This window comes from Prinia subflava, unplaced genomic scaffold (genome assembly GCF_021018805.1).
Source record: "Prinia subflava isolate CZ2003 ecotype Zambia unplaced genomic scaffold, Cam_Psub_1.2 scaffold_53_NEW, whole genome shotgun sequence".
Lineage (NCBI taxonomy): Eukaryota > Metazoa > Chordata > Aves > Passeriformes > Cisticolidae > Prinia > Prinia subflava.
The window spans coordinates 561,060-577,467 of record NW_026961063.1 but is presented as its reverse complement, the minus strand read 5'-3'; the positions used below and the strand labels follow the sequence as shown (position 1 = coordinate 577,467).

Genomic DNA, 16,408 nt, shown 5'->3' with positions numbered 1-16,408 from the left:
CCTGCTGGACCCCACCCACCGGACCCCGCTGGCCCCCCATGGGGTCCCCGAGCAGGACCCCCCCCACCGAACCCCCCCACCGGACCCCCCCACCGGACCCCCCCACCGGACTCCCACGTGGTCCCGGCTCCGGGCCCGGGGCCGGAGAGGGGCCGGACACCGCCGGACACCCCCGGACACCCCCCGGACACCGCCGGACACCGCCGGACACCGCCGGACACCCCCGGACACCCCCCGGACACCGCCGGACACCCCCCGGACACCGCCGGACACCCCCAGACACCCCCGGACACCGCCGGACACGGGGCGTGGTCTCTGCACACACCGCCCGCCGTTTAACGCCCCCGTGGGCGCGGTTCGGGTCCGAAAGGGGCGCGCCCCGCCCGGTCCCCGCCCCCGGGGTCCATATAGCGGCGCACGGGACGGCCCGGCCCGGCCATGACCCTGCGGCGGCGGCGGCGGCGGCGGCTCCGGCCGAAGGACGATGCGGCACCGGCGGTGGCACCGGAGAGCCCCGGCCCCGCCGAGCTCTACCGAGCGCTGGCGGCGGCCGGCGGGACCCTGCCCCGCGTACGCAAGGTAGGGTCGCGGGGGGAGTGCGGGAGCCGCCCCGGTGCCCCGGTTGTGCAGCGGGGCCGGAGCGGGAACCGGCGCCGCCAGCGGTACCGGGCTGCGGGGGGAGCGGGGCTGCGCCGTGTCCCCGTCCCGCCCAGCCGCTGGTGCCCGCGCCCTGCGGGGCCGCTCCGGCGTCTCCTCCTGGGCTCTGATCCTGCCCCGGGGGCCCGCCCAAGCTTTCCTCGTGTCCCCATCGCGCCTTGGTGTCCCGACCCTGCCCCGGTGACCGCCCCCCGTCTCTTGTCCTGCCCCAGCATCTCCTCTCCCCGGTCCCATCCCTCCGCAGCATCTTCCCGGTGTCCCCGTCCCGCTCCATGTTGTCCCCCCAGGCGTCACATCCTGTCCCAGATCCTGCCCGAATCCTGCCGCGGGATTATCCCTGTACCCCCATCCTGGTTTTCCCCCCAAGCCCCAGGTCATGTTCAGGTCCCTCCCCACGTTCCCTCAGGTGCCCGTGTCCCTGTGCCCCTCCCAGTGTCCCCCACAACCTGTCCTGGTCCCTCTCCATGTCCTGCCCTGCAGTTTGGGGGTGCTGGGCCAGCCCCCCACCCCACTGTGCGTGGCTCTGTCACTGGGGCAGCCGTGACCCCACAGCCCCCCTGGACTCGGGGGGATCGGCCACAGGGGACCCCCGGACCCCAGCTCTGGTTTAGGGAAGAGGGGGGACAGGTCACAAAGTACCCCAGGTCTGGTCTGGTGGAACACAGCACCCCTGGAAAAGCCCCTCCATGGTGGCGCCGGGACCGACACCGCCCTGGCGCTGCCCCGGCCCCGCGGTGCTTCCTGAGCGTGGTGGGGAAGCGACAGCAGAGCCGACATCCGGAGCAGAAGTTCCCTCACGGCTGCACTGCCACAGCCCAGACGTGCACGGTGGCCTGGCTGCCGCTCTCCAGAGCCAAGGCCACCACCAGACACGTCTCTGAGGGGTCCAGGACGTCCCACGTCACCTTCCCGTCGCTGTGGTGACGTGGGGCCCAGCGTGACAGGCGGCAGCTTTCCCTTAGGTGAACACACCCAGCTCTGGTGTTTTTGGGATGGTCAGTCATGATCTGGTGACACCTGCGGGGCTGGTGGCACCCATGTGGCAGAGCACCCAGGGCACCCAGAGCACCCAGAGCACCCAGCACAGAGGGCACCCAGACGTGCCACGTGCCGCTCTCAACGAGCACCTTATGGTGGCACTGCCTGCCCTGTGCTGGGGCTGCCAGAGCCACAGAGGGGCATTTGGGGACAGCGCTGTCACCTCCTGCCCTGCGGTGAGGGTCCTGCCTCGCCCGGCCAGTCCCTCCGCCCGCCCACGCCTCTGTGCCCGCCACAACAGGGACATTGTGTGCGCCGGGGGGGGGTGGATTTTGCATGAAATGCATGAAAAAACCCGACTTTGTGACCACAACAGGGCCCCTCTGTGCCGGGGCCCCTTGGAGCGCGGCGTGGGGTGGGTGCGGCGCGGTTGACGTCAAAGCGTGGGGCGAGCCCTGGGCAGCTCTGAGGGTGCCTTTGAGCACCCATCAAAGCCCTGTTATGCCCGGGGGGCAGCCGGGTGCTGGTTCGGTGCCGGCCTGGCACGGCGCTGCCCCGGGGTTTGGTGCTGTCCGGTGTTTTGGCTGTCCCTGGAGGAGGTGGGGGGATGTCCCCTCGCGTGTCCCCGGCTGATGGCTCTTCCTCTGCCGCAGGACGCGGGGTTCAAGTGGGCATCCCCGAGCCAGTCCCCGGAGGAGCACAGGTAGGGACAGTGGGGCTGTCCCAGGGGGTTGGAGCTGGGCCCTGTTCCACTCTGGATACTCCGAGAGGGCTGGAAATGAGGGGGATTTCATGGGGGAACTGTGGCAGTGATGAGGTCACAGCTCCCTGGTGGGCTCAGACACCCCAGACCCTGTGGGGATCCTGCCTGGCACCCACAGGATTAAGTGACAGGGCAAACTTGGGGAGGGGTCTCATCCCTGGGAGTGGGAGAGCAAATCCCATCTCAGGGAGAGCTGTCCTGCCCTTGGGGACCCCGAAGCAGCGCTTAGAGAAGAGCCCGAGGTTTGCACGGGTGGGTTTGGATGTGCCGGGGGCTCTGCCTTGTCCCTGATCCCTGTGTCCCCCAGGAGGGTGGTGACGCTGGAGAAGAAGGCAGAGGAGTCCTTTGGCTTCGAGATCCAGGTGGGTGCTGAGCCGAGCTGAGCCCGGCCGTGCCACTGCCCTGCTCCCCACCCTTCCAGCCCGCACCTCGCTTTGCATCCAGGGTATTTTTAAGTTGTCTCTGAGCTGGGGGTTATTTTTAGCCGTGTTACCGAACCTCCCCCGGCTGTGCCGCTGGGGGCAGCCAGGGGGGCACCCCGGGGTGCAGCCATCAGGGCAGGACCCCCCTCCCGAGGGCTGCTGTGCTGCCCCACATCACCCAGCAGTGATTAAACACAATTAAAACAGCAATTGCTGCCCCGTGGCTGCTGCTGGGGGGTTTCTGGGGGTCGGGGTGTCCCCTCAGCAGAGCCCCCCATTCCAGACCTACGGGCTGCACCACCAGGACAGGAACAGCGTGGAGATGTTCACCTTCGTGTGCCGCGTGCACGATGGGAGCCCGGCCGAGGCCGCGGGGCTCAAGGCTGGTGAGCACATCCTGGGGGGAGCCTGGGGGGGTCCCAGGGGTGGGGACCAGCCCCCCTGAACCCCCCGTTCACCCTGTGCTCCAGGGGACACCATCACGGGGGTGAACGGGCTGAACGTGGAGGGCGTCCGGCACCGGGAGATCGTGGAGATCATCAAGAGCTCAGGAAACGTCCTCCGGTGAGCTGGGGGGCGCAGGGGGGGCCCGGGGGGCTGCAGCCCCCCACTGCTGACAGCTGCTGACCCACAGGCTCGACACGCTCTACGGGACCTCCATCCGCAGGGCCGAGCTGGAGGCGCGGCTGCAGTACCTGAAGGTGAGCAGGGGCTGGCAGAGGGGTCCCGGGGGGGGCTGGGGACCCCTCCCCAGGGTCCTCACCTCCTCACCCTCCCCCCCCAGCAAACCCTCTACGAGAAGTGGGGGGAGTTCCGCTCACTGATGGTGCAGGAGCAGCGGCTGCTGCGGGGTGAGTGGGGGCCGGGGAGGGCTGGCGGGAGGGGTTTGGGGACCAGCCACCCCCCCTGACACCCCCGTGTCTCCCGCCAGGTGTGGTGGCCAAGGACCCCAGCATCTACGACACGCTGGAGTCCATCCGCTGGTGCCTGCAGGGGGAGGGGCTGCCGGGGGGCTCCTCCCGCGCCAGCGGCAGCGATGACTCCCTGTACCAGACCTGCGTCTTCGCCTCTTCCAGCTCCCTGGATGGGGACAAGGATGGGGACAAGGACAAGGATGAGGACAGCGGGGGTCCCGCGCCCCCTCCACCGCGGCCCCGACCTGCCCTGGCCCGCAGCGCCAGCCTCAAGTGCGGGGGGGGCCCGGGGGCTGCGGGGCGGCTCTGGGCCCGCGCCGGGGACCCCGTGGAGGGCGCGGCCGCCCCCCGTAAGAGCCGCCACAGCAGCTTCCGCCGGCGCCTGCTCAAGTTCATCCCGGGGCTGAACCGGGCGCTGGAGGAGGAGGAGAGTCACCTCTAGCCGGCGGCCCCCGGCCCGCCAGGACTATTTATTTATTTATTGCGAGGGGCTTCACTCCCTGGCGCCCACCCTTGGGGGCTGCGGGAAGGTTTGGGTTGGCCCCAGGAGGTTCCGATTTGCGATCCCCCGGGCCGTGGGGACACTGAGGGACGGACACAACACCGAGGGACAGACGTGAGGACCCTCCTGAGGCGTCTCACGGAGCTGTCGCTGCTCTGGGGAACGGGGGCCTTCCTCCCTGGAGGGGGGCACCGGGGGAGCCCCGCATTCCCCAGGTTAGGGGGGGCTGTGGGGGTGCCACCCCCGTGCCCCCCGGGCTGTTGTACCACGTCAGTGCTCGCCAATACAGAGACGATTTGCAGCGATGCGTGGCTGTGACTGAGGGGGGACAGAGCCCCGTGGGGACCAGGATGGGGGGCTGGGGGCTGGGCAGGGCGGCCTTGGGGTGACCAACCGATGTCACCTCGGTCATGAGGGAGCTCCCGCGGTCCCCGTGTCCCTGTGCCTGCTGCAGCTCCCGATGCCGCGGGCCACGTCCCGGCACTGCGGGGCCCCGGCCAGGCCCTTCCTGCCCCGTTTCCTCCGGCAGCCGGCGGGAAGTGGGTCCCACCCCGAGCCCTTCCTCCTGCGGGGGACGGGGTGCCCACGCAGGACGGGCACTGGGGTGTCCCCGAGCTCTGCCTCAGTGTCCCCCAGGGGAGTTGGGGGACACAAGGCACCCCCAAGAGCTGGGGGACTGCTGCAGCAGCAGCGTCTGTCCGCGGGTTTCCTTTCTCGAGGATTCCCTTGCTCGGTGCCCTGTGGAGCACTGGGAGCCTCCAGCCCTCTGCTCTGTGTCCCGGTTTCCCCTCTGGCGGGGCTGTTGCATGTCTGGGGACCCCAGCTCTCCCTGTCCCCTCCAGAACCCCAGGGGAGCCTGCTGGAGATCTGGGGGTGAGAACTGCAAGTGTCTGCGTGTGCCGCGGGTGGGGGGCTCAGCTGCCCCCCCACGCTCTCCTGCTTTGTCCCCGTTCCAGGACCGCTCCGTGCTGGACATTTATGGCCTGGCTCCCGCAGCCCCGGCGGCTCCCGGCGTCCTCCCGCGTGCTGCCAGGACAGGAGCACCCCGTTCCTGTCAAAGCCATCACGGGACCCCCCCGCCGCAGCTGCCGCCCCACGCTGAGCTTTTTATAGCCCCGAGCGGGGCTGCGTGTGCCCGGAAATGGGCAGGTGGTGGCCGTGGGACACCGGGGTCACGCGTGGCACCGGCTGAGCCGGGCAGGGCCGGCGGCCCGAGGCTGCGGGGTCCGGGCCGGGCACGCCCCGGAGCAGCCTGTCACTACCGATAAATATAGATAGGCCCGGGGCACGGAGCCAGCGGCAGCCGTGGGCATCAGCCGTGCTAATCTCTGCCCGGTCACGGGCACCCCGCAAGCCCCAGCGCCCACCCCGGGGTGGGGAAGGGCTGCCTGGTGGATCCCTGCGGCTGCCGTGAGCAGGGGTCCCTCCCCTGCAGCCCCGTGGCCTTGCCAGGGTGGTTGGGCTCGGGTTTCCTCCCCCGGAGCCATCGCAGTCCCCGCGACCTCTCCCGGGGTACAGCTAATGCCGGGTGCGGGGGCTGCCGGTGTCACCCTCCTGCCTCCGGTGTCGCCGCCACCAAGCGAGGGATGCGGGGGCTGCACCCGCCACGCTCCGCGCCCCGGGGGCTTTGAGACCCCCGGCAGCTCTGGGACCCCCCTGCCCGACCTGTGCCGGGGACTCCCGGCCGCATTCCCGGGCTGGCACCGGCCGCGCCCCTCGCGTGTTGCAGGGACCCCGTCGGGCCCGGGGGATCCCTTTGGGGGCGGCCCCGGTGGTGCCGCGGGATCCCCACGACGTCAGCGAGCAGGTGTGACGTCATCGGGCAGGTGTGATGTCACGGAACCCCGTCGGGGGCGGGCGGCGGCGAGAAGCGGGGCCGGAGCGAGGTAACGGGCAACGGGAGGAGGCGGCGACAGCGCCCGGCCCCGGGCAGCACCTCCGGTACCGCCGTGCGCCCTCCGGACCCCTCTGGTGCCGGGCTGCTCCTCACGGGGCCGGGGGGTTCGTGAAACCAGGCAGGGTCCCGGTACCGGAGGTCCCGGCAGCAGCACCCGCTCTGGCTGCGGCTCCCGGGGCACCGGGACACCGGGACACCGGCCCCAGGGTGGCTCCAGCCCCGCGGTGGGACCGTGCCGGGGCTCTGCCGCTGCAGAGGCACTAACGGGGACCACTAACGGCGCTGCCAGCCCGGGCACAGAGACCCCCGGTTTGTCCCCGGGGGTCGATACCGGCGGGTGCAGCAAGGGACGGTACCGACCCGGTACCGAAGTTTATCGAGTTGGTACCAGAAGATCCCAAGGGAGTACCGGGGCAGTACCGGAGGCTGGGAAGCCTTGCGGTGCTACCGGGGGGTATCGCGGGAGGCACTGGAGTCGTACCGAAGGGTACCGGGATGGTACCGGAGGCTGTTGCGGGGGTACCGGAGTGGCACCGAAGGGTTCTGAGGAGTTCGGGGTCGCTTCCGCTCACCCTTCGCCCTCCCGCGGGCCCGGGCCGGCTCCGCACGGGCTGAGCTCATCTTTCCAGCCCGCGGGCGCTGTTCCCGGCGCCGGCGCCCGCCAGCAGCCGCCGCTCTTTCCATGGCCCCGGCCAGGGGCTCCCCGCGGGGACCGGGCGGGGGCGGGACCCCGCGTCACTCCCCCCGCACCCGGCACCGAGCGGGAGGACACCGGCGGTACCGGCTCCGCTGAGCGCCGGAGATACCCAAACAGGCACCGGGCACAGCGGCACCGGGGGTACGGGAGACCACCGGGCACAGCGGCACCAGGGGGACACCGGGAATGGGGGCACTGGAGATACCGACAGCGGAGGGCTCCGGGGATGCCAACACTGAGGGGACACCGGGGATAGTGGTACCGGAGATACCGGTACCGAGAGGGCACGGAGAACGGGGGCACCAGGGTACCGGCAACGAGGGGACACCGGGGATGCCCCCACCGAGAGGCGACCGGGGGTGGGGACTGAAGTGATGCCAGCTCCGAGGGGGCACCGGGGGTGGGCGCACCGGAGTACCGGCAACGAGGGGACACCGGAAATAACGGCAGCAAGAGAGCACCGCGGATGGAGGCACCGAGGGACGCCACCCCGGGGGAACCAGCAGCGAGGAGACACCGAGGACACCGAAGGGGCACCGGCCCCGGGGACACCGGGGATACCCCTGACACCGGGGCCTCCCTCCCCCCGCCGGCGGCCCCCGGAGCCCCGGGGGGAGATGTGGGGAAGCGAGGGGCGCCCGAGCTATTTTTAGCCGGGGCCGCGGGGGTATTTTTAGCCGGGGCCGCGGGTGCGTCAATGGAACCCCGCGTGCGTCACGGCCGCGCCCCCGCCGGGGCCGCCCCCCCCGTGCGTCACCGTCCCGCACCGCCCCGCGCGTCACCGAGCGCTTAAGAGAAAGTAGTGGCGGGGCCGGAGCCCGGCGGAGCCCGCGGAGCGGCGGTGGCAGCAGCGGGAACCGGAGCGCCGCCGCGCCGGCACCCGGGTACGGGCGGCACCGGGATGCGGGCACCGGGCGGGGGGCACCGGGGGCACGGGGTCGTGCTGGCAGCGGGGGCGGGCTGCGCGCACCGGGGGCACCGAGGGCACCGGGGGCACGGGGTCGTGCTGGCAGCGGGGGTGGGCTGCGCGCACCGGGTGTCCCGGTGGCACCGGGGGAACGGGAGCCGCTGTCGCGGGCGGCACCGGAGGGATTCGGAGAGCGCGTGTCAGGTGGCACCAAGGGGATCTGGGTCCGGCATCCCGGTGGCACCGGGGGCTCAGGGCGGTGAGCGTCCTGCAGGGTGGATGTGGTCCGGTGTCCCAGTAGCACCGCGCGTCCCGGTGGAACCGGGGCTCGCGTGTCCGAGGGACGCTGTGGGAGGAACCCTCGGTGCCACCGGCGAGAGTCGGGGGTCCCGGTGGAAGGGACCGGGCTGTGCGCGCTGTGCGGGACTGCCCCTTGTGGGTATCCGGTGGCACCGGGTGGACCGAGCCGGGCGTCCCGCGTGGCGCTGGGAGGTGCACGGGATCGGCGTCCCAGTGGCACCGGGAGGAGCTGGGTCAGGACTCCCGGTAGCACCGGGAAGAGCCGGGGATCGTGCAGCCGGCAGGAGTTGGCAGAGCCAGAGGTCCCGGCCCCGGGGGTCCCGGGAAGAGCCCGACACCACTCGCTCCTCTGTGAGGAGCTGCGCGGGACCGGGAGCCGCTACTTGTGCCACGGGGGACCGGGCTGGTTCCCCCATCACGGTCCCCAACCGGGGGCAGCTGCACATGCAGAGAATCCCCGTGTCTGGGGATTGCGGGGGGCAGAGTCGCCCCATACCGGGCATCCCCCCCGGGATCCCTGAGCAGAGCGGTCACGGAGCTGCAGCGGGCAGCACCGGGGCAGGCAGGAGCGTGCGGGCAGCACTGGGACCTGGCATCGCGACCAGGGCTGTGCGGGCAGCGCCGGGACCTGGCATCGTGAGCAGGGCTGTGTGGGCAGCGCCGGGACCTGGCATCGCGACCAGGGCTGTGCGGGCAGCGCCGGGACCTGGCATAGCGAGCAGGGCTGTGCGGGCAGCGCTGGGACCTGGCATCGCGAGCAGGGCTGTGCGGGCAGCGCTGGGACCTGGCATCGCGAGCAGGGCTGTGCGGGCAGCGCTGGGACCTGGCATCGCGACCAGGGCTGTGCGGGCAGCGCTGGGACCTGGCATAGCGAGCAGGGCTGTGCGGGCAGCGCCGGGACCTGGCATAGCGAGCAGGGCTGTGCGGGCAGCACCGGGAGCTGGCAGTGGGGATGTGCAGGCAGCCAAACCCCCCCGCTGCCCACGCGGGCCTGGCAGCCGCCGCCACGGCATTACCGGGCAGCAGGTGCCGGCAGGGATGTGGGCAGCGTGAGCCACCCCCGGTGCCACCGGCTGCTCTCGCCCGCCCGCGGCCCCGGGGCCCGGTGCCAGCGGCTGCCACCCGCCCGTGCAGGCGGCAGCCTCGGGGCTGGGCACCGGCAGCTGCCTGCGCTGCCCAGCCAGGAATCCGCAAATAGAGCCCGGCCGTGGGCAGCGCGGAGGCTGCCAAGGGAATCTGTGCCCGCTCCCCGGGGGGGACAGGGCAGAGGGGACCCCAAGTGCTGTCAGCGAGTGGGTGAGAGCAAAAGCAGTGGAACAACCCCAGGAGGGCTCGAGGCATTGCAGGATTTTCACGTAGGCAAGGCAAACTCCCACTGGCAGAGACAGTGGCCCCCGGGACCGTGTCCCCAGCACAGCCTCAGGTCCTCTCGGCTTCATTTGGGGACAGGAGGTGTGGGAGGTCACTGTCCCCTCTGAACCCGGCTGGACATGCACAGACTCCACAGGGACACCAGCGGGAGGCTGGGGGCTGGTGCCATCCCGTGGGTGCCAGAGCTGGACCCACGCTGGGTATTTTTAAACCCGGCTCCTGGCGGGTGTCGGCTTTCTTGGTGCCCGAGAGAGCTGCCCAGATTTGGCTGGGGGAATCCGGGGGCTCTGGCAGCAGGGCCGTGCCAGGTCGTGGCCGGGGGCCAGTGCAACGTGACCTTTAAAGGTCTGCGAGATGAATTACATTATCATCTTGCCATTGGGGTCACTTCTGGCTTGGCTTTCAGCTGGACACGGGACCACGCTTGTCCTGTGTCTCACCAGACCCATGCACAGCCCCGGGGGGCTCCAGGGGCAGAGGGTGGGCTCCTCTTCCCCTCACCTGGGGGGCTGCCTGCACTGACATTCCCAAAAAGCCCCAAAAGGGGTTATGGGGAAAGTGGGACCCTCAAACCCCTCATTCAGCCCCAGCTCTGGCTTCCCTTGGCCAGCCCGAGGGCTTGGGAATCTGCTGGCCACATTCCTCCCTCCTTCCCTTTCGGGGGCTTTTGCTAAGCCAGCGTTTTGGGGACTGTCCTTTGCACCCATTGGCTGTGCCGTGACCTTTCCCAGGGACAGTGGTGGCCGCCACCAGCCAGCCAGTGGCCGTGGGGGTCCAGTTCCAGCACGAGGGGAGCCCTGGGGCAATTCCCACGGTTCCCACCCTGTCTCCATCCCCTGCCCGGATGACGGAGGGATGCTGACGCCGCTCTCTCCCCGCAGAGATGCCCTGCATCCAGGCCCAGTGCAGCACCACGGGCACCGGCCCCTGCGAGCGCTGCCCGGCCGAGCTGCTCTGCCCCGAGGGCGGCCGATTCCCCATGGAAGTGGCCGGGGCCGATCTGGCGACCGCCCCCGCCCTGCCCAGCTTCAGCACCTTCATGGAGGGCTACGCCGGCGAGTTCGACGCCTTCCTCTACCAGCTGCCGGCCAGCGGCCAGGCCAGCGCCGCCACCGCCTTCAAGCTGGAGGACTTCCAGGTGTACGGCTGCTACCCCAGCGCCTTCGGCGGGCAGCCGGACGAGACCCTCTCCTCCAGCGGCTCGGACTGCTACGGGAGCCCCTGCTCCATCCCCTCGCCCGCCACGCCGGGCTTCCAGCCCCCGCAGGCACCAGGCTGGGATGGCTCCTTCGGGGCGTACTCGCCGCTGCCAAACTACGAGGGTGGGCAGCCCTGGGCTGAGCCAGCCAAGGGCGGGGGGTCACAGCCCCCCTTCTTCGCCTTCGGCCCCCCGGCCCCCAGCCCCGGTGGGTCCCCTGCCGCCCTGAAGGGGCAGCCGGGCCCCTCGCCCCGCGTGGACCCGCGGCTGCTGGACACGGACGCCTTCCCCCCGAGCCAAGGAGCCCCCAGGGGTTTTGCGGGGCTGCCCCTGGTGCCCACCTCGCCCTCGCTGCTGGAGGGGCCGGCGCTGGCGCCCGCCAAGGTGCGCAGCCCCGGCGCAGGCGAGGGACGCTGCGCCGTCTGCGGGGACAACGCGTCGTGCCAGCACTATGGCGTGCGCACCTGCGAGGGCTGCAAGGGCTTCTTCAAGGTAAGGGGACCGCAGGGATATTCCCACAGTGCTTTGCGGCAGCAGGAGGATGCTGCGGGGTGCCCCGGGGAGGGGCAGGGCAGGGAGCGGGGACACGGAGCCCTCCCCACGGACACGGAGCCGGATGCTGGGCTGGAGCGGGAGGCAGGGGAGGACAGAAGGGCTTTTGTTCGGAGCTCGGCGCCCCGGGCTGAGCTCGGCCGCTCCTTCCCCACCCGCAGCGCACAGTGCAGAAGAATGCCAAGTACATCTGCCTGGCCAACAAGGATTGCCCTGTGGACAAGCGGCGCAGGAACCGCTGCCAGTTCTGCCGCTTCCAGAAGTGCCTGGCCGTCGGCATGGTCAAAGAAGGTACCAGGGTCCCACGGCGGGTGGGGGGTACCCAGCAGGAGCGGGGAGTCCCCGCTCCGCAGCTTTTTTGGCTGCACTGAGGACAGAAACTCACTGCAAGTCCCACCCGCAGTGGTCCGGACTGACAGCCTGAAGGGGCGGCGGGGCCGTCTCCCCTCCAAGCCCAAACAGCCGCCAGATGCGTCCCCGGTCAGCCTCATCACCTCGCTGGTGCGGGCACACATCGACTCCATCCCCAGTGCCACCAAGCTCGACTACTCCAAGGTAGGGCTGGTGCCACTCCAAGCCCTGCCCAGGGCCATGCCGGGGCTGGGTCTGGGTCCTGACCCGTTCCCATTCCAATTCCTCACCCATCCCCATCCCAGATCCTGATCCTGTCCCATCGCTGTTCCTGATCCAACCTTGTCCCTGTTCCTGACCCAGCCTTTTGTCAGTTCCTGACCTGTGTCCATCCCAGATCCAGATCCAGATCCTATCCTCATCCCAGTTCCTGATCCACCCCTGTCCCAGTTCCTGACTCATTCCCATTCCAATCCTGACCCATCCCAGTTCCTGACCCATCCCCATCCCAGTTCTTCACCCATTCCCATCCCAGTCCTGACCCATTCCCATCCCAATCCTGATCCATCCCCTTTCCAGTTCCCGACCCCTTCCTGTTCCTGACCCCTTCCTGTTCCTGACCCATTCCTGTTCCTGACTGATTCCCATCCCAGTTCCTGACCCATTCCCATCCCAGTTCCTGACCCATCCCCATCCCAGTTCCTGACCCATTCCTGTTCCTGACTGATTCCCATCCCAGTTCCTCATCCATCCCCATCCCAATCCTGACCCATTCCCATCCCAGTTCCTGACCCATTCCCATCCCAGTTCCTGACCCATTCCCATCCCAGTCCTGACCCATTCCCATCCCAGTTCCTGACCCATTCCCATCCCAGTTCTTCACCCATTCCCATCCCAGTCCTGACCCATCCCCATCCCAGTTCCAGGAGTCAGCGCCGTGCCCGTTTGAGAAGGAGGACTCGGTGGACGTGCAGCAGTTCTACGACCTCCTCACCGGCTCCATGGACGTCATCCGCAAGTGGGCTGAGAAGATCCAGGGATTCACCGAGCTGCCCAAGGAGGACCAGGACCTCCTGCTGGAGTCAGCCTTCCTGGAGCTCTTCATCCTGCGCCTGGCGTACCGGTGAGCCCTGGGGCAGAGCGGAGCCGGGGGAGCCCGGGGCGTGCCCGGGGGTGACACCCGGATTTCTGCCGGCAGCTCGAAGCCAGAGGAGGGGAAACTCATCTTCTGCAACGGGGTGGTGCTGCACCGGCAGCAGTGCGTGCGTGGCTTCGGGGAGTGGATCGACGCCATCCTCGAGTTCTCCCAGAGCCTGCACCGCATGAGCGTCGATGTCCCCTCCTTCTCCTGCCTCGCCGCCCTCGTCATCATCACAGGTGAGCCCCCCCAGCTCCAGGCCTGTCCCTGTCCCCGTCCCCATCCTGTGTGTGTCACCGCGGTCCCACACCCTGTGTGTAACCCCAGACCGGCACGGGCTGAAGGAGCCGAAGCGGGTGGAGGAGCTGCAGAACCGCATCGTGGGCTGCCTCAAGGACCACGTGGCAGCAGCAGGGGCCGAGCCAGGGCGCTCCAGCTGCCTCTCCAAGCTGCTGGGGAAGCTGCCGGAGCTGCGCAGCCTCTGCACCCAGGGCCTCCAGCGCATTTTCTACCTCAAGCTGGAGGACCTGGTGCCGCCGCCACCCATCGTCGACAAGATCTTCATGGACACTCTGCCTTTCTGAGTCCCGGGCAAGGGGCTGCCGTGAGCCCCTGGCCCACCTGGGCACATCTGGGACCCACCCTGGGCAACCCTGGTTCAGTCCGAGGATTCCTGGAAACCCCCTGGGTACCCCTGGGTCACTCCTGGGATGCCTGGAACATCCACTGGGTACCCCTAGATCAACCTTGGGATGTTTGGGACCCCCCCTGGGTGACCCCCAGAATGCCCAGAAACCACCTGGGCACCCCTGGATCACTCCCAGGATGCCTGGAACCTGCCCTGGTCACTCCTGGATCAATCCTGGGATGCCCAGGACCTCCCTGTGGACTCCTGAATGACCTCTGGGACACCAGGGACCCCCCTGGGCCATCCCCAAGACTGTGTACACCCCTGGATCACCACCAGAACCCCTGGAACCCCCTCTGGATCCCTCCCAGAATGCCTGGAATCCCCCCTGGGTCACCCACAGGATGCCTGGGGCCCTCTGGTCACCCCTAGATGGCTCCTGGGATGCCTGGGACCACCCCTGCGTCACTCCAGGGATGCCTGGGATCCCCTCTGGATCACTCCCAGGGTGTCTGGATCCCCCCTCAGATGCCTGAGTCTTCTTGGGGGCACCCTTGGGGGTGCCCCACGTGCCTTCGCGGCCCAGGGCACAGCCCCGGTGCCGCCTTCCCCGGGGGCATCGCCAGCACGGTGCCGCCCTCCCCTGTAAAAAGCCCCTGATGTAAATAGCGCCGGCCGGGTCCTGTACAGAGCGGGGGGCGCGGGGCGAGGGGTGGATCCGACCCCCTCAGCCTCAACCCCTTCCCCTTTATATATATTTTTCTGGGTTTCCCTCTTTTTGGCCATTTTCTGTATATAAACTTGTACGTACAGTGAGAGCCACTGGGTGGGACCTTGTTAATATTCCCCTTTAATTAATATTCAGGGATTGGGAAGGGGGGACAGAGCAACGGGGACAGCTGGGACGCTGGAGACGGAGGAAAACGGGATGCCAGAGCTGGGGAGAGTGGGGATACTGGAGCTGGGGGCAGCCAGAACTCCTGGGGGATGTTGGAGCTGGGAACAAACAGGACACTGGAGCTTGGACAGCCGGAGCTGGGGACAGCTAGACCTGGGGACAGTCCTGGAGATCAGAGCTGGTGACAGCCGGGGCTAGGACAGTGCAGATGTCAGAGCTGGGGGCAGCTGCGACACGGGCTGGATAAAAACAGGACCTGGAGCTGGGGGAAAAAAATCAGCGCGCCGGAGCTGGGACAGCCGGGGCGATGGAGCCGGGGACAGCTGGAGCTCCGGAGCCGGGATGCCAGAGCCGTGCACAGCCGGGCCGGTGGCTCCGGGGACAGCTGAGGCACCGGAGCCAGCGACAGCCGGGATGCCAAAGCCAGGGACAGCCGGGATGCCAAAGCCAGGGACAGCCGAGGCTGCAGAGCCGGGGACAGCCGGGGCCGGGGACAGCCGGAGCCGGGGACAGCCGGGGCCGGGGACAGCCGGGGCCGGGGACAGCCGGGGCCGGGGACAGGAGCCGGGGACAGCCGGGGCCGGGGACAGCCGGGGCCGGGGACAGCCGGGACCGGGGACAGGAGCCGGGGACAGCCGGGACGCCGGAGCCGCACGTTGCCCACGCCGCTGCCCTTGAACCGTCACTCACCCCGCGGCGGTGGCTGCCGCTGCCCCGCACCTGTCGCCTGCCTGATTTATCCTCCCCAAAATAACCGGGAAGCGTGACCGTGTCCCCCGCTCGTGTTCCTGGGGACGCGGCCGCTGGCAGGGCCCGCCCCGGCGGGGCGGGGGGGTGATGGCGTTCGGGGTCCCGATCCCAGGATCTGGGGACAGAGCCAGGAGTTCCAAGGTTCCAAGGGTGACACGCACGGCTGGTGTGTCCCCCGGCTTGTCCCCTTCCTCCTGCCGGGGACAGCCTGGCCCCGGAGCAGAAGTTAACGGGGATATGCCCAGGCCCGGTGCGGAACAAGGGCCACATTGAGGCGCGGGGCCGGGGGCGCCCCGCAGTGACACAAAACAAGGGTCCCTCTGTCCCCCCGCCGCCGCCCCCGCCGCGGGGACAGCGCTGACGCACGGCGGGGCCGCCAACGGGAATCGGGGTGGGGAACAGCGGAGCCGCACACAGTGGGCACGGGAGTTGGCAGCCGGCACGGCACAGCTCGGCACGGCACAGCTCGGCACGGCACAGCTCGGCACGGCACAGCTCCGCACGGCACAGCTCGGCACGGCACAGATCGGCACGGCACAGCTCGGCACGGCTCCGCTCCGGTCGTGCCGCAGGTCTCCGTCCCCTCCCCACAGCTCAGGGCTGCCCTCTGCCCACCTTGTCCTGTCTCTGTCCCCGTTCCCTTGGCAGGGGCTGCTGCAAAGTAAAAGCAGCTCCGCGGAGAGCTCAGGTCTCGCCGGCGGTCCCGGAGCTGCACGGCTCAGACACGGCTGTCCCCGCACGGTGACACGCCACGGCCGCATTCCTGCTGCTGCTTACACCGAGCCATGTGTCCCCACGGCAGCGTGGCCGATCGGTGCCCCAAATCTCCATGTCCCTGTTCCCTGTGTCCCCCATGTCTGTCCATCCATGCATTCCTCTGTCCTCATGTCCATCCATCCCGCTGTCCCTGTGTCTCTCATGTCCATCCGTCCATCCATCCATCCATCCATTCGTCCATCCGTCCGTCTGTCCATCCATCCCTCTGCCCCCATATCCCTCATGTCCCCAGGTCTCTGTTTCCAGTATCCCCTGTGCCCTGTGTCCCCATATCCACGTGTCCCCCTGTCCATCCCTATCCCCATACCCAGCCATCTCACTGTCCCTTTGTCCCCCTAGCCTTCATGTCCTTTTATCCAGTATCCCCTGCGTCCCGTGTCCCCACATCCCTGTGCCACTCTGTCCCTTGTGTCCATCTGTCCCTGTGTCCCCCTTCCTTATTTCCCCCATTGCCCTGCTGTCCCATATCCTTGTGTCCCTTCTGTCCCTCATACAGGTGTCCCCCCTGCCCCTGTGGTGCCCCCGTCCGTACCGCTGTGGCCGTGTCCCCACGCGTGTCCCCCGCGTTGTCGCCTTGTCCCCGCGGGGGTCAGCGGGGGACACGGACCCGCCCCCTGCGGTACCGCCGGGAGCCTCCAGCGCGGGGGGGGGCGCAATGGAGCCCCTGAGCCGCTCTGGGCTGCGGCACTGCAGCTCTATGGTCTGGGA

The 16,408-nt window shown here is 69.3% G+C and overlaps 3 protein-coding genes across 3 annotated transcripts; 2 read left to right on the top strand and 1 right to left on the bottom strand.

Annotated features, from left to right (window-relative positions):
- Positions 1 to 417: 417 nt before the first annotated feature.
- Positions 418 to 4,527, top strand: TAMALIN (trafficking regulator and scaffold protein tamalin). Its single transcript, XM_063425168.1, has 8 exons — positions 418 to 579; positions 2,289 to 2,338; positions 2,706 to 2,760; positions 3,104 to 3,206; positions 3,291 to 3,384; positions 3,455 to 3,521; positions 3,605 to 3,671; positions 3,752 to 4,527. The coding sequence occupies exons 1-8, from the start codon at positions 439 to 441 to the stop codon at positions 4,174 to 4,176; spliced, it is 1,002 nt and encodes a 333-aa protein (XP_063281238.1). The 5' UTR covers positions 418 to 438; the 3' UTR covers positions 4,177 to 4,527.
- On the top strand, positions 640 to 14,093 carry NR4A1 (nuclear receptor subfamily 4 group A member 1). Its single transcript, XM_063425167.1, has 8 exons — positions 640 to 651; positions 7,685 to 7,714; positions 10,290 to 11,098; positions 11,320 to 11,449; positions 11,562 to 11,713; positions 12,430 to 12,632; positions 12,708 to 12,886; positions 12,975 to 14,093. The coding sequence occupies exons 3-8, from the start codon at positions 10,292 to 10,294 to the stop codon at positions 13,229 to 13,231; spliced, it is 1,728 nt and encodes a 575-aa protein (XP_063281237.1). The 5' UTR covers positions 640 to 651; positions 7,685 to 7,714; positions 10,290 to 10,291; the 3' UTR covers positions 13,232 to 14,093.
- Positions 6,869 to 9,378, bottom strand: LOC134565541 (uncharacterized). Its single transcript, XM_063425155.1, has 3 exons — positions 8,534 to 9,378; positions 7,588 to 8,396; positions 6,869 to 7,065 (listed from the first exon to the last, which is right to left on the bottom strand). The coding sequence occupies exons 1-3, from the start codon at positions 9,376 to 9,378 to the stop codon at positions 6,869 to 6,871; spliced, it is 1,851 nt and encodes a 616-aa protein (XP_063281225.1).
- Positions 14,094 to 16,408: the final 2,315 nt, after the last annotated feature.

Excerpts from the sequence above, each read along its gene's own strand:
- NR4A1 (XM_063425167.1), top strand. The coding sequence starts at position 10,292 with ATGCCCTGCATCCAGGCCCAGTGCAGCACCACGGGCACCGGCCCCTGC. Across the intron at positions 11,099-11,319 it reads GCTGCAAGGGCTTCTTCAAG|CGCACAGTGCAGAAGAATGC; the intron begins GTAAGGGGACCG and ends CCCCACCCGCAG. Across the intron at positions 11,450-11,561 it reads CGTCGGCATGGTCAAAGAAG|TGGTCCGGACTGACAGCCTG; the intron begins GTACCAGGGTCC and ends TCCCACCCGCAG.
- TAMALIN (XM_063425168.1), top strand. The coding sequence starts at position 439 with ATGACCCTGCGGCGGCGGCGGCGGCGGCGGCTCCGGCCGAAGGACGAT. Across the intron at positions 3,385-3,454 it reads AGCTCAGGAAACGTCCTCCG|GCTCGACACGCTCTACGGGA; the intron begins GTGAGCTGGGGG and ends GCTGACCCACAG. Across the intron at positions 3,672-3,751 it reads GGAGCAGCGGCTGCTGCGGG|GTGTGGTGGCCAAGGACCCC; the intron begins GTGAGTGGGGGC and ends GTCTCCCGCCAG.
- LOC134565541 (XM_063425155.1), bottom strand. The coding sequence starts at position 9,378 with ATGCCTCGAGCCCTCCTGGGGTTGTTCCACTGCTTTTGCTCTCACCCA. Across the intron at positions 8,397-8,533 it reads GATCCCGGGGGGGATGCCCG|CTCCTCACAGAGGAGCGAGT; the intron begins GTATGGGGCGAC and ends GGTCCCGCGCAG. Across the intron at positions 7,066-7,587 it reads GCGCGGGGCGGTGCGGGACG|TGTTGGCATCCCCGGAGCCC; the intron begins GTGACGCACGGG and ends GTGTCCCCTCAG.